The 16,428-nt window shown below is 34.6% G+C and overlaps 1 protein-coding gene across 4 annotated transcripts in view; it reads left to right on the top strand.

Annotated features, from left to right (window-relative positions):
- The window catches only part of USP47 (ubiquitin specific peptidase 47), a 121,676-nt gene that overhangs the window by 102,261 nt on the left and 2,987 nt on the right, over positions 1 to 16,428 (top strand). For 3 of the 4 annotated variants that reach the window (XM_067749884.1, XM_067749886.1, XM_067749887.1), the window contains 8 exons: positions 727 to 842; positions 2,865 to 2,984; positions 4,681 to 5,458; positions 10,405 to 10,580; positions 10,943 to 11,023; positions 12,345 to 12,460; positions 12,824 to 12,942; positions 15,189 to 15,319. In XM_067749884.1, the coding sequence (XP_067605985.1) occupies positions 727 to 842; positions 2,865 to 2,984; positions 4,681 to 5,458; positions 10,405 to 10,580; positions 10,943 to 11,023; positions 12,345 to 12,460; positions 12,824 to 12,942; positions 15,189 to 15,319 (1,637 nt within the window). The remainder of the gene's footprint in view (positions 1 to 726; positions 843 to 2,864; positions 2,985 to 4,680; positions 5,459 to 10,404; positions 10,581 to 10,942; positions 11,024 to 12,344; positions 12,461 to 12,823; positions 12,943 to 15,188; positions 15,320 to 16,428) is intronic. The other variant, XM_067749885.1, reaches the window with a different exon arrangement.

The following is a 16,428-nucleotide window of genomic DNA, read 5'->3' as shown; positions in this document are numbered from 1 at the left end:
TGCAATGAGAAGCCCACGCACAGCAACAAAGAGTAGCCCCCGCTCACCACAACTACAGAAAAGCCCGCGAGCAGCAGCGAAGACCCAATGCAGCCAAATAAATAAAATAAAATAAAATAATAAGTAAATAAATTGTAACATGAAGAATTTAAGTCAGAAAACAAACATGTAATCCAAAGGGTTTCTGCTGAAATTTCCATAGGATATAGAGAATATTATTTTGAGGAGAAGTCGTCTTTGATTATGAACAAGGTCTTGAATTGTTTAATGAAGGTTGTCAAAAGCAAGTAGGGCTGCTATGTCCCCTTTAGTATTTGTTGTGCATTCTCTAGTTATTTACATTTATTTAGTGTTGTGGTTTTGGTCTGTATTTTGGAACTTTGGGTATGTACTTTTAATATGCTTGATAAATTTGGCAGTGGTGTTAATGTTTTATAAGGAAACAAAGCAATTATTTTTAAAAGTCACATTTTGACTTTTGTCATTTTTTAAAGAGATCTATAAGAACTTTTTTATTAGCTTCATTTTTTATTTCTTTATATATATTTGTAATGTGATAAATTGTGAAAGTTTTAACATGTATAACATATACATCTACCATCTTGATAATTAGAAAAATATTTTCTTTGCCATCTATTAGAAACACATTTAAAATGCATTGCTCATGTGAAATACCTTTTAAAAAATAACCTCCAATTGGGTTTTTATGTTTTTCCAATGGGACAGAAGTGATGGTGAAGGTTCATGTTGTTGATCTAAAGGCAGAATCTGTAGCTGCTCCTATCACTGTTCGAGCTTACTTAAATCAAACAGTTACAGAGTTCAAACAGCTTATTTCAAAGGTAAGTTTTAAAATTGGTCAATGAATATTTTTAAGTACCTGCTGTGTACAAAGCACTGTGTGATAGTTACAAGATGTAGGAACCAATATTTACCTCAAGGAGCCAGTATTTATAGCTAGGAGACAACTGTGGTTAGGAGAGAACGATGCTGCATATGGAAGAAACAGATTGACTTAAGCGTGGAGGTAAGGAGTGTGAAGCAAGTGCACATAGCAATGATATGTGTGCTTGGCTGGATCATTGTGAAGTACGTGCCTGGAAAACAAGTTCACTTTATCTCATGGAGGGTTTTTAAATGTAAACTCAAAAGTTTGGGCCCTGTTTAACGTAAACAGTAGGAAGTAGGTTGGTTATTTTTCTAAGTACAGCAGTGGTATGATGAGAGCTCTGCTATAGCGTGGTAATTCTGGCAACACTAGACTAGTGTTCCCAGTGGACTGAGGGAGGACTCAGGAACATAGATGAGGAGGTTGTTGAAATAATTCAGATGAAGCCGTTATGACCAGAAATGAGAGAAGTGGCGATTGTAAGAATGAATATATAAATAGAATTGGCAGCACTTGTGATTGGTAAACATTGGAGCAAGGCAGGAGCACAGAAGACCTAAGGAGTTTCACTCTTGGGTAACCAGAAAGACAGTGATAGATGAATAGAAGTAGAAGAGAAAGGTGATGAATCAAATATTAGCCACATTATATGAGTTAGTGGTAAATAGCATAGGCTCATTCAGAATTTTTGAACTGGAAAAATACGATGACGAAACATTCACATTTCCTTAGACAAAAAAACTATTCCACTCTAGAGAAATGGTTATTATCCTTTCAGGGGTCTTGTACACTATAGAACATTGAGCACACAAACATAGGCAAAATTAACCCCAGGTTAAGATTCCCTTGGTGTGGTCGAAATTGTTCAGAAATCGCAAGTCAAGGAACTTCCAGTTTCCATTCATTCATTTTATGGTAGTATTGTCTTTTATCTCATCTGGGGTTTTTTAATGCCTATTTTAACAGGGTTGTTGTGAACATGAACAAAACAAATAAATGCTCTTTTTGTGGGAAAAAAAATTGTAAAGTATTATATAGAAGTTCGTTTTTAATTATTTTTATGTTTGAAAAAAATGACTTCCAACAATTTGCCAAAGTAATAATTGGAGGAAACAAATCATACTGTGAAGTCATAGTTTATGATTAAATTACTTATAAAAAGACAGCATTAGTGTAACTGCTCTGTATTACAGTTTAATCTAGAATATGAGCACTGAGGAGTACAAAAGAAACACATGCATTTCCTTCCCTGAAGAAGCTGATAATTTTGTTGGGGAAAAATGTGTCTAAGAATAAAGAAAGTGAGAAAACAGGATGCCAAGAAATATAGTGTTTAAAGTATAACAAGGATGCCTGAGAATTAGTTATCATTAGCTGTAAAACAAATCATGTTTTATAAAATATAAATTATTTTTATCTGCTCATTTCATGAGAAATTTATAAAATAACACCAAAAATTTAGGACATGGAATTTTAGAAAACTTTAAAATTTACCTACTAATTTAATCTCATTTTACACAGAAGAAAATTGATTTAGTAAAAAAAGTATTAACAACTATTCACAGAATACAGAAGAACTCATCCAAAGTCAAGAAGTTAAACAGGTGTTGGTTTGACATCAGTTCTCAAAGTCAGTTACTCAGTTTCTTTGGAATCAAATCACCTCGTTTACTTCATGAGTTTGGGAGAAATAGAACTTTCAGTGAAAAATTGTTACTTTTAAAATAGTTTCAGAGCATACATTTATAAGTGATACTCTGTTTTCCTAATTTACATCATAATTAATGGATGGGACTAATAATTTTTCCCATAGATTCTTTAAAAATTTGTAAACCTCTACTAAGATTATTTTTCTCTTAATTTTCTTTCTGCTATTTTTAAGAAGAACTCAGCAGTGTCTCATTTTCCCATATTTCCAAGTCAAGCAGAATTATTCTTGAAAGAGCACTTTTTAATTAAATTACTTTCATTATAGGCCATCTATTTACCTGCTGAAACAATGAGAATAGTGCTGGAACGCTGCTACAATGATTTGCGTCTTCTCACTGTGCCCAGTAAAACCCTGAAAGCTGAAGGGTTTTTTAGAAGTAACAAGGTATGTCTTTTATTTTTTCATGACTATTTTCTATGCTGCCCTCACCATCTGTCTGAAATTTACTTTTTGGGTTCTCACATCCTCCCAATAATTACCCTCCTTTTGTAGTCAGGTCACATCTTGCTTCTCTGTCTTCTCAGTCAGTCTTGCTGGCTCTCGTCTTTGCCTTGTTCATGCACCGCCCCTCCTGGAGTGTTTCCCCCTCTTCCTACAGTTTGTTTCAAGTCCAAGATTAGTCCTCCTCCTTTGGTGGAGCCTTCATGACTAGTTCTGGTCACAATGATTATGTTCTCTGAATTTTGTTCATTCTTGAGCTTCTCCCATAAAGCAGTACTTCATGGTGAAAGTCTGAAGCATGCCTAGTGTGGAGAAAATTACTATCTTGGATTCACCCCACATTATTCCCTTTTCCTACTCATTTATCTCTGTAAGAAAAGAGAAAGTTCATGTTGATCTCTTTGTTTTATCTCTTGATATCATTATGTGTTCCATCATTTATCATTTTTCCTATGTTTTTATTCCTAATGCCTTTGGTTTACTCTGGATAAATTGTATCAAATTTTCCTCATTTGCTGTCTTTCTTATTTATCACCATTTCCAGTCTCATTCGTCTTAGGGCAGTTTGGTCTTTTATCATATTTAGCCTCTTTTTTTTTTTTTTTTTTTAGTATTTTATTAATTCTGATGTGTAATTTTTATTCACCCCTAGTTTCTTCCAGTACTTCTGTGTGGTGTTTGTGTGTAACATTAAAATCGCCAATCCACCCTAATACTGTTTTAGGGTAAGGAGTGGGAGGGATCTAACTTTATTTTTTTCTTTAAATAGTTAGCTGATAGTCCTGATTTATAACATTTATTGAATAATAATCTTTTTATGCAAAATTCAAAATACTACTCATAATTGCCTGATTTATGTATATGCATTTCATTTTTTTAATTTATTGTGGAAAATTTCAAACATATGCAGAAGTGCATGAATAGTGTAATGAACCCTTATGTACGTATCACCCAGCTTCTATAATTATCAAGTCTTGTTCATGTATATTTAACTAACTACTTCCCCCAGAATATTTGAAAAACATTCCCAGCATCATATCATTTCATCTACAAGCAATATGAATTTATATTTCTAAAAGATGAGAACTCTTTTTAAAAACATAACCACAATTACATTATTATACCTAAAAAACTAACAGAAATGCCTTAATATCAACCAATACCTAGTCAATATTCAAATTTCCCTGATTATCTTTAAAAAAATTTTTTTCAGTAAGATTTGTTTGTTCAAATCAGGATCTAAATAAAGTCCATAATATCTCTCAAATTTATTTTAATCTAAAGATTTCCTTACATGTTTGTTTCCTTGCAATTAATTTGCTCTAGAATCAAGTCATTTGTCCATTAAATTTTTTATATAACCTGGATTTTGGTGTTGCATTCCCAAGATGTTTTCATACATTTTCCGATAAACAAGATATTTGTTTAGCAGTTTTATGGCTAATTACAAAGACATATGAACATAATATTTATTTTATTTAGTCTCCAAAAACAATGGGCGTGTCCTTTAGAAACATTATCATCTCAACTTTTATAATTTATTGTGCACTGTCTTATACTGATGCGATATTATTCTTATAATGAATGAGAATGTCACCAAAATTAATGATGTAATATAACTCTTTGACTTACTGTTCAGGTGTTTGTTGAAAGTTCTGAGACTTTGGATTACCAGATGGCCTTTACAGACTCTCATTTATGGAAACTCCTGGATCGGCATGCAAATACAATCAGATTATTTGTTTTGTTACCTGAACAATCTCCAGGATCTTATTCCAAAAGGACAGCATACCAGAAAGCTGGGGGTGACTCTGGTAATGTGGATGATGACTGTGAAAGAGTCAAAGGACCTGCAGGGGGTCTAAAGTCTGTGGAAGCTATTCTAGAAGAAAGCACTGAAAAACTCAAAAGCTTGTCACTGCAACAGCAGCAGGAGGGAGATAATGGGGACAGCAGCAAAAGTACTGAGACAAGTGACTTTGAAAACATTGAATCACCTCTCAATGAGAGGGACTCTTCAGCCTCAGTGGATAATAGAGAACTTGAACAGCATATTCAGACTTCCGATCCTGAAAATTTTCAGTCTGAAGAACGATCAGATTCAGATGTGAATAATGACAGGAGTACAAGTTCAGTGGACAGTGATATTCTTAGCTCAAGTCATAGCAGTGATACTTTGTGCAATGCAGATAATGCTCAAATCCCTTTGGCTAATGGACTTGACTGTCATAGCATCACGAGTAGTAGAAGAACTAAAGCGAATGAAGGGAAAAAGGAGACATGGGATACAGCAGAAGAAGACTCCGGAACGGACAGTGAATATGATGAGAGTGGCAAGAGTAGGGGAGAAATACAGTACATGTATTTCAAAGCAGAACCCTATGCTGCAGATGAAAGTTCTGGGGAAGGACATAAATGTATGTACTTAAAAAGAAAAAGGCTCCTTGAAACAGCCTTAATTTTTTTTATCAGTTTATTTAAATTTTTAGTTAAGAATCAGCTAAGAGATGCTTTGTCCTAAGATTACCTGTAGCTTCCTGGGTTATAAGATTATCCTCTCTCTCCTTTGCTTTCAGTTTTGATGCAGTTATAGTAAACGGTGTCCTTAGACCTGTGCATTATGCCTGTGATGGTAATGATGTCACAACTTTTGTGAGATGATGTTAAAAAAAAAAGGAAAAGAATTAAAAATTTTTTTAAAAGGAAAGAAGTATGATAACAGTACTAAGTAAAAAAAAAAAAAGAATTAGTTTAAATAGTAAATAATATACCAAAAAAAGGCCAGACACTTTAGAAAATTTTATATTCAGTGCCTAGAAAAATTTTTAATTTGTGCATTCCTTCCCTTTCCTCCATCACCTAATCCAAACTGCACCCTTCCTACACCCCGTGAAAAGTACACAACCGGAAAAGTCAGGGAAAGGAAAGGGCCTTCTTTTGGTTTTTTTTTTTTTTTTTTTAAGTTTCTTTGAAGGAAGCTTCAGGCAAGATATAAACTAGAAATTCTGAATTACATAATCTCAGAAGGATGGAAGAGATCTGTCAGTTTGGGCATTTGGACAAACAACAAAAACATATCAACATTGGTGAGATTTAAAATAATAAAAGAATAAATAAAATATAAGACTAAAACCAGCCAGAGAATTAGCAGGACAAGCAGGTTCAAGATACAAAATCTTTCTTCAAGTATAAAAGGGAAATAGCTGAAAACCTAAATACTTTGCATTAGTCTGAAAGGCAAATATTAATATTACCCATTATATTTTTATATTTTAGTTTTCAAAACACTTTTTTGTTCTCACTTGAAGCTTTTCTGAAATTAATAAAGCAAACAATGATATCCTCATTTGACTGATAAGAAAACTGAAACTCATAGAGGGTGAATGACTTTCCCAAAAATACATACATATCTAGTAAATAGTGGAACCATTACTAGAGGTTAAGGCTTCTAACTGAATGCATTTGCTCCTATTACTTTGGAAGAGAGGCCCACTCTTCATCAATCCATTTATACACCCACACAATTATTATTTCCTGAATACATGCCAGGTGCCAGGCCATATGTATTTGTCAGAAGTAAGGATGACTAAGATGCAGCCTTATGCTTCATCTTGTGGAGAGAAGGTGCACAAACAACCACTGTATTAGTTAAATGCTAGGATACTTGTAGTCTCAAAATTAGATCTTTTAAAAGGAAGTGGCGGGGCTTCCCTGGTGGCGCAGTGGTTGAGAGTCCTCCTGCCAATGTGCGTCCGGAGCCTGTGCTCCGCAACGGGAGAGGCCCGCGTACCACACAAAAAAATAAAAAAGTGGCAGAAATCATAAATCAGTAGTAAAATACATAAATTTGTGGTTTTAATTAATTAGGTCCAAATAACAATGTAATTATTTGACATCCATACCTATATCTTGCAGAAACTCAAGTGCGAAAATGTGGATTAGTGAGTTAAAATGGAGATAGAGAAGCTCTATTATAGTAATGCTTCATTTATATTTCTATGGAGTTTTTTTCTTATAACTCTTATTAACATGTTATCTCATTTAGTTCTCAACAGCTGTGTGAAATTGATACTGTTAGACACTTTTCACTGATGAAGAAACTGGCTCAAACAAGTTAAATAATTTGCCTGAGGTCACACAGTTAGTTAGTCACACTGCTGGGATCAGATTCAGGTATTCTGGTTGTAAGCCTAGTACTCATACCTCCACCTCCTCACTGCTACCACTGTTACTTACCTCACGTCATAGTACAGGAAAAATAGCTAGTACCTACTCTGCTTTCTTACCATCCTCAACCCTTCAAGGGCATTGCAGAAATTAAAAGTAGCTTCTCTTTGGAAAAAGGTTAGAAATTTCTTTCAAGGAGTTTGTTTTTGAAAGATGTGCTGAAAATTAGACTGCATGAGAGTTTCAGTGGTAGGAAGGATTCAGTGGGAATATTTAGAATCATAGTCTAAAGGGTCCCATTTCCATCTTAGAATGCTTAATGAAATCTTTGCAAAGGAGATTGCTGGCCATTTTAACCTTTTTAGAAATCCATTGTGGGCTAATTTACTAGCATTCATTGAAATAGTATTCAAGATTTTGTATCTTGAACCTGCTTGTCCTGCTAATTCTCTGGCTGGTTTTAGTCTTATATTTTATTTATTCTTTTATTATTTTAAATCTCACCAATGTTGATATGTTTTTGTTGTTTGTCCAAATGCCCAAACTGACAGCTCTCTTCCATCCTTCTGAGATTATGTAATTCAGAATTTCTAGTTTATATCTTGCCTGAAGCTTACTTCAAAGAAACTTAAAAAAAAAATGTGATGAAGAGAAACCATTTTCTACAAATTACTTAGGCTTTCAGAAGCCATACAGAAGGTTTGTTTGAAAAGAAAAAGTGAAAATCCTGGAAAATGCCTTTTCATGTTTAAAAATCTGGCTTAGGGAAAAGGGAGTGGGGATGATAGCCAGCAGCCTAGTGTTTAAGGAGTCTCTAGTAAGACTGCTTCGTCACAGTTCCAAGGGATCTGAAAGTAGGTGCCTGGGAAACATGGATGATACGTAATAATACAAGTTCTTCAGAGTGATGAAATGGCAAGGTAGAATAGGTAAACAAAGAATTTGATATCTGAAGAGTGGTATACCGTGCACCGTCTAGACAACTCATTTAGATAATTACCAAACAGCACTTAAAATGATAGTCTTTAAGTGATTCATTATAATCCAGGAATTGTTTCAGGGAGTATAGAACCTGTCTTTGAAAATACTGTCCCAGTGTGACCTAGTTGTAGTCTTCAAGCACTGGGATATAAACAGGAAGGCCAAAGTAATAAAAATGGTAGTGTATTTGCACTGAAATTTTTTTGTACAATTTTGGCTACCACCTCTTTCAAGAAATACATAAAAGAAAAGAAAGGAAAAAGAAAAGCCTTTGAGGCTATTTTGAGGTTGCACTGTGAAGAGACTGAACTTTTCTGTATGAAGGGGTAGATAGGAAAAATGATATGATGGTATTCTGTAAAACTACAAAATAATTATAGCTCATCAGTTAAGCTAACACTTTGTCAGTGCTATGTTAAGCATTTTACATGTATTGACCCAAAAACACATTATGAGATATAAATACTGTTACCTTCATTTAATAATAGAGGTAATTGAAGTACAGAGAACTTAGGTCAAAGTCACAAATCTAATTTGTGAGGAGGAACCAGGACTTCATTCCAGCCAGGCCATGTAACTCTAGAACACTTGGTCCTAATCACCATATTGGACTATATCAATAACCAACAAACATTCATGTCTTCCTATGATACAACATTACTAGGAGTTATGAGAGAAACCAAAATGACAGTGATAGCTTTTATTTGAGTAATGCCTTAGAATTTACTATATTTGTCGAACAACAATCAATGAGACTGGCGTAATAATCCTGTGAGAAAACGGAGGCTCAGAAAGATTGGATGACCTACCTACAGCCATTTATTTATCAGACTGAAGTGGCAAAACTGAAATCCAGCCATAGGCTTCTCATTTCTAATGAAGAAATTTTTTCATTACACCCTTCTCTCAAGAAATTTAGTCCCTCTCTGGATAATAGAGTTTTGTTTGCCAAAAGCTAGATTTTAACATTTAGAAGCACTCCTTAAAGCTTAGAAACTGACATTTTAAACAAATTAAAAGAAATGCTGCCTCAAAAGATATATACAGTAAATAAAGTTCATCACCTTATCTATGTTTTCTAATTCATACTTGTCACATTTTCTCTAGTGAACCAGTATTTTATAACCAGGAAAATAGTAAATAGACATTATTTGAAAAATCCATTTAGAAAAATTCATCAACCTGAGTTGGGATGACCTGAGAATGGAAATCAGGAGTGTTTTAGGGTTTTATCCTTAACCTTTCATGTAAATTTCACAGAAAACTGAGGTCTGCCCTAGAGAGAGCCTTAGGGCTGCAAAGAGACCATGGGCCTGAGGCTGCATGGCAGCTCTTGCATTCTGTACTGCTTTGTTACAAGAGAAAGATAAATGAGTGAAGTTTTTGCTCTTTACTAGAATATGAAGACCAGAGTAAATAGAAATATATTCCAGAAGTATCCTCATGAGTGGCTTATAAAGGACAAAATATTAATAAGCATTAGAAAAAAAGCCCATGAAAGATAATACTATTATAATGCCAACAGAGCTTAAACTGAAGCTTGGAGGAGGTGGGAGTTTCTGACCCATTTAGATATTATTTCTGTTACAGTCCAACCAACCACATGATAAAACAGACATCTTCATATGCTAGTCTTGACATTTTTCTCTAGTAGAAATCCCAGAACTAGATTTACTAACAATTTTTGAGGCGATTTATATATATATATATATATGAAACTATTCTATAAACATATTACCTCATTGAATTTACAGTGAGATACTGTGAGGTAGGTACTGTTATTAGCTCCATTTTTCAAATGACAAAATGCAGGTACAGAGGCTGGTGGCTTGCTCTGTGTCTCACAGCTAGTAAGAAAGCAGAAGAGGTAGGGGTGGGACCCAGCCAGAGCCCACACTACTGCTGTGTAGATCTAGAAATGTGTGTATTTGAAGAGAGTTCCTATAAGTTTGGTTTTTAATTCAGCAGCCAAAATAAGTAAGCAAATAAGCACTTAAATATCTCAGAACATTTAAAGCTGTCAGATTATCCTTAGCATATGCTCAGTGCCCACATTTTTGTCCATTCAATGTAGTATATTAGCTAAAAGTCAAATAACTGAAAAGGTACTTTTTCCTGCTTACAGTATAATAAAAAGTATATGATCTGCTTTATTTATACTCTAAGAGGTTTCTTTTACCTTTTTTTTCTGTTTTTTGTGTGTGTGTGTGCTTAGGGTTGATGGTGCATGTTGATAAAAGAATTACTCTGGCTGCTTTCAAACAACATTTAGAGCCCTTTGTTGGAGTTTTGTCCTCTCACTTCAAGGTCTTTCGCGTGTATGCCAGCAATCAAGAGTTTGAGAGCGTCCGGCTAAATGAGACACTTTCATCATTTTCAGATGACAATAAGGTTGATTAAAATAATTCTGAATAATTAGAGTCTGTTTTAAATGATAGATTTGAGAACATCTTGCACTACTTCCAAATAAGGTGAAATGGATACCCTAAAAGGATAATTTGTCCCTGAGGTTTAGTGGTTATTTGGCTTTTTTGTTGTTGTTTTCTCCATTCATCTAACAAACATTTGTTAAATGTTAACTGTGTGCCAGTTAGTATTCTAGGCACTGGGGAATCAGAGGTAAAAGATATACCTGTTTTCAAACAGCCCAGAATCTAGAGAATTGGGAGAAAAATACTAAACAGTTGAGATGAAAATGGGTAGTTTATTCTGCTGAGACCATACGTCTAAAAAAAACTGTTTTTAATTTGTAGATTACAATTAGACTGGGGAGAGCACTTAAAAAAGGAGAATACAGAGTTAAAGTGTACCAGCTTCTAGTCAATGAACAAGAGGTAAGTAATATACTTACAAGCAATGTAAGGTAACTTTTGATAGTTATTAAAAACATACAGTGCACAGATTTGATTACTAGACATTTCTTTTTATCTCTCTAAAGAAGGGGATAGCAGACTTTTTTTAGGAAATATTTCAGTTGTACAGGCCATACTGCCTCTGTTGCAACTACTCAGTTCTGCCAATGTAGTACAGAAGCAGACACAGACAGTACATAAGCCAATGGGGGTGGCTATGTTCCAATAAAATTTCACTTACAAAAACAGGCACCAGATGAATGTGGCCCTCAGGCCATTTTTGTCATCCCCCTGGTCTAAAGTATTGCTACAAATGCTGGAAGGGCAAACATTTTCTGCTTTTAAAAGGGTTTGTTTGTGCTTCTGGGAATGATTGTAAAATGCTACAGAAGGATGGCAGTTGACTACTTTTTGTGTTCAGAGAATCATTTTTAGTATTTAACTAGCATTATATATAGTGTCTCTTTGTGCTCTAAGTGCGTACAAATATTAACCCTTTTAATCCTCATCAATTAACTCTATTATAAAAGTACTGTTATTCTCATTTTATAGATTAAGAAACCGAGGCACAGAGAGGTAACTTGCCCAAGGTCATATAACTTGTAAATGGTGGATTAAGGATCTAAACCAGCTATGTTTTTCGGGGAGTAATAAAATATCTTAGTTCCTGTGATATATAAGATTGTGGTGAATACCCAGAAGAATAAGGCAAAGACACTATTTTTATGACATTTATAACATCTCAGTGAAGACCTAGACAAATGTGAAAAACAGCAAATAAGGGGATAATGTTTTCATAAAATGCCTTCATTTGTTCAACAAATATTTTATTAGGCATCAGTCATATCTCTTATATGTGATCCATTACACTCATTTTGACTTACATCTTTCTTCTGAATTTGGGGTTTGTGAATACTGTATCTCTTTTGAGACAGTCAGTGAATGTATTTGGAGAATTAGTATTCATTTCTCTCATTTTACTCTATAAAGGTGATTCTTTTTACTTTCAAAATTATGGTCATTGTATTACAAGAAGAGAAATATGAATGTATTATCATATTTAATCTCCACAATGACTCTGGCTCTGGTTTAAAGATGAGAAAACTGAGGCACAGAAATGTTAAGTAAGCTTGCTCAAGATAGCAGAGCTTTAGTAAGTAGTGGAGCCAAGATTTAAACCTAGGAAGATAAGACTCCTAAACCCAGTCCAGTAATTGTCACACTATAAAGTGCAAATAAAACGTCTTGTTGATCCTTATTTTAATGTAATTCAGGGTCTAATTGTTTATGTTTATATTCCTAGCCGTGCAAGTTTCTGCTAGATGCTGTGTTTGCTAAAGGAATGACTGTACGGCAATCAAAAGAGGAGTTAATTCCTCAGCTCAGGGAGCAATGTGGTTTAGAGCTCAGTATTGACAGGTAAAGTAAAATTACAGTGTCATCAGCAATTTGAAGAAAGACAGTGTGGTCAATTGATATGGATTGGTATAATTTTCTAAAACTAGAAGAATTTTAAATTCCTGTACCATTCAGAATTTTAGTACTGCAGATTAATAGAACTAAGCAAAAGTATTAGCATTTGTTTGAACTTCCTCTGTAGGATACTAAATTTGATGTCTTGAGAGCTTTTCATTATATTTTCCCAAAATTTTAATGAATAACCATTTGACTTTTGTGTTTGAACATAGTTCATTTTTCTTTGATGTGTCAGATTCATGTCATTTTTTTTCAAGTTAAGAATTTCAAAGTATAATAGTTTAAAATGTCTTATCACATTTGTAGGTTTCGTCTAAGGAAAAAAACATGGAAGAATCCTGGCACTGTCTTTTTGGATTATCATATTTATGAAGAAGATATTAATATTTCCAGCAACTGGGAGGTTTTCCTTGAAGTTCTTGATGGTATTATCAATATTTTTGTGGAGAAATATCAGGAATTCTCTAGAAATAATCGAAGTTATCATTTTTTCAAATAATGAGTTTCTTCTGTCTCCTCTCTGGGCATCATTTGCCTTTTAAATATTTCTTCTTTTCTCTAATTTTAAGAATATGAATTCTTCCTTTCAGGGAAGTTGCAATTTCAAAGTTGTATTTTTAGTACCTTTTACAGAAAGTAAAAGTTTCTTAGCCATGTTTGTTATTTAGTCTCTTTTTTCATTGTGACTTGTTTTGAGGCTGTGGTATTAATGATTTTTCAGAGATTTTGAGAACAGTGACAATATTAGTTTTCTAGGCTGGTACAAAGTACTACAAATTGGGTGGCTTAAACAACAGAAATTTATTTTCTCACAGTTTCGGAGGCTAGAAGTCTGAGATCAAGGTGTTGTCAGGGTTGGTTCCTTCTGTGGGCTGTGAGGGAGAATTTGCTCCATGCCTCTCTCCTAGCTTCTGGTGGTTTGTTGGCAGTCTTTGGTGTTCCTTGGCTTATAGATGCATCCTCCTGATCTCTGCCTTCATCTTCACATCATGTTCTCTGTGCGGGCTTTCCTATCTGTGTCCTGATTTCCCATATTATAAGGACCCTAGTCATATTGGATTAGTACCCACTTTAATGATCTCATTTTAACTTGATTACCATTGTAACGACCCTATTTCCAAATAAGGTCACATTCTGAGGTACTGAAGTTCAGGACTTCAACATGTCTTTTGGTGGGGGACATAATTCAACCCATAACAATGTAACAGTGACCTAGAAGAGCAGTTCTGTTTGTCACACCTCCTGGTTTTAATTATCAACATTGGTACATTTTAATCTAATGTTTTTTGGAAGAGTTAGTGGGGGAAAAGTTGGCTTTTAGGAGATATAAAGGGAAACAACTAGTTCTATATTCTTTTGTGACTTTGCTGTTGCTTAGAAAGTTTTTGATTTTCCTTTTCTTTTTCCATAGAAATTAAAATATCATAAGTTCTGGATATTTTTATGTAAGATTATGATAGCTTTCAGAGGGTTCAATAATACTAACACCTCACCTATTTCAGGTCTAATTTGGTTTAAATTTCAATGTTTGAATTCTGATTAAGTGACAAGTTAAGTGGGGAGACAAGGAATAACCAGGACGCCATCTACCATGATTTGTAAGCAAGTGCTCCAGATTGTAATTCCTTCTCTGAGTATCTGGGGCCTGAGAGAGTAATCACTGTTTCTGGGTAGGCCAAGAAGAGATGAAGGACATAGACGTCACCCTTATTAGGACGGAGTATATATTAGCAGAGATGGATTAGCCAGAACATGTCTCTGGATAGTAGGTCCTTACATCAGTATCATTTCAGTATATATTTTAGCATCGAAATACTTGAGTAAGATATGTCATGTGATTAAATCTAAGAAACATTTATTGACCTGTAATTTGCCAGACATTGCTGACCCTTGGTGCTATAAAAATGAATAAAGACCAGTGATTGCCCTCCAGATGCACAGTGTATGGGAGAGCCAGAACTACAAACCTGTAATTCCAAAATGATAGGTGTTAAGGACCAAATCAGTACAGTTGGCTCTTGCGTACATCAAAGAGAAAGGTGACAGCTGAGCTGGGTTTTGAAGAATCAGTAAGTTTGGGAGTAAATGAAAAGAGAAGGATTAATGATAGCTTGAGTGAAAAAAGAAGATAAACTTAAAGCTATTTGATTATGATTTTAGATTGTGGGGTAGAAGCCAACAGAGGAACAAAGATCATAGATGCAAAGAAGAGAGTAATTGGTCGAGCAGTGTCCAGCAGGAGTCACGAGGGAGTGGAATTAGGAGTACTGGTGGAAGGAGAGCTTGCAGGGGTTAGCGATTATCTTCTGAGACTTGGGGGAAGAGAATAAATATTTTATTCTCAAAAAATCCTTGGGATAATTGGTTTCTTTTATGCCCACTTTTTCTTTTTTATATTTATTTATTTATTTGGCTGCGCCGGGTCTTAGTTGCAGCATGCAGGATCTTTAGTTGTGGCATGTGGGATCTAGTTCCCTGACCAGGGATTGAACCTGGGCCCCCTTCTTTGGGAGCACAGAGTCTCAACCACTGGACCACCAGGGAGGTCCCCATGCCCACTTTTTAAGAATAACACTTGAAGTAAATCTTTTTGTTTAGTCAGGCAGTACAAGAAAAGGCAAATTATGAATCATTAGAGTAAATAGAATGATGGCCTAATCTTGCATATTAGGGGCAGAGAAGATGAAATCCATGTCACAACTCGCAGTTTTGTCAAGACGGTGGAGGCCTTCAGAGATGAAGTTGGATCCCTTCCAGGAGGTTGTGTTGGAAAGCAGTAGTGTTGATGAGTTGCGAGAGAAGGTAAGTTCATTTTAAAGAAAATGAACTAACATACATTTTTCTCTGTGGTGCATAAGAGACACCCTAGGAAGTGAGTGCCAGACACTGATGCAGCAACCTGTCTTTGTCTCTGTCACACATTGTGCCACACTACTCTTGTTTCTTAGGGCTGCTGATGCTTTGAAAAATTACCTTGGCTTCTGGCCATCCAGAAGTGAACCACCACTTTCTGTTACTTGGACCAACTTTGCCTTAAGTAGTTAGGATTAGTTAGAGGCACTAGAGTAAATTGCTGTATATGCTTAAAACCCAAATGAGGTAGAATCGAGTAGAGAACCCAGATGAAGATGTCTTCTGCATTTTTCATTTTAAAGGTGGGAATTCTAAGGATCTCTGGAGAAAGGGTGAATTATTCATAAGTGGTACTAGGACGGATGGCAGTTTGGGGAAAAATTTATTTCCATATTTCACACCAAACACAAAAATAAATTCTAAATAAGTTAAATTTATATTTTAAAATATAATAAAATGATAAATGTTCTAGGTGAAAATATTGAGAATATTTTTATAATCCCAGAGAGGGAAAAATATTTGTAAGTATAATACCAAAAGCCAAAAAAGAAAAGATAGACAACATAAAAGTTTAAATCTTCTGCACAGTACCCCCCAACTGCCAAAAAAATATTTTTAAAGCAACCCATAAAGCTAAAAAACAATGGAAAAATATTCGAAACATATGTGAAACATGATGTCCAAATTTAAAAGGAGCTACAAATTAATAATCTGGACAGTCTAATTTTAAAATAAGCAAAGAACATGAATAGGCAATTCATAGAAGAAGAAATACAAGTTAAAATAATAACAACACTTTTTACCTCTTAAATTGGTGAAGATTTAGAATATAAAAAAATACCTAGAGTCATCATGGTTTGGGGAAAATGCAATATCATACACCTTTGATAAGTGGTTAAATTGTTACATTTTTTTCAGGGTTCAGCTTGGCATTGTTTATCAACATTTCAGATGTGCAATTCTACATCTAAGAAATATTTGCAGAAATATGCAAAGAGATATTTATGGAGATACATATTATAGCATTGTAACTGGGAAAACCTAAAAACACGCTCAGT

Source organism: Pseudorca crassidens, chromosome 9 (genome assembly GCF_039906515.1).
Source record: "Pseudorca crassidens isolate mPseCra1 chromosome 9, mPseCra1.hap1, whole genome shotgun sequence".
Classification (NCBI taxonomy): domain Eukaryota; kingdom Metazoa; phylum Chordata; class Mammalia; order Artiodactyla; family Delphinidae; genus Pseudorca; species Pseudorca crassidens.
This window is presented reverse-complemented; position numbering and strand designations above follow the sequence as displayed.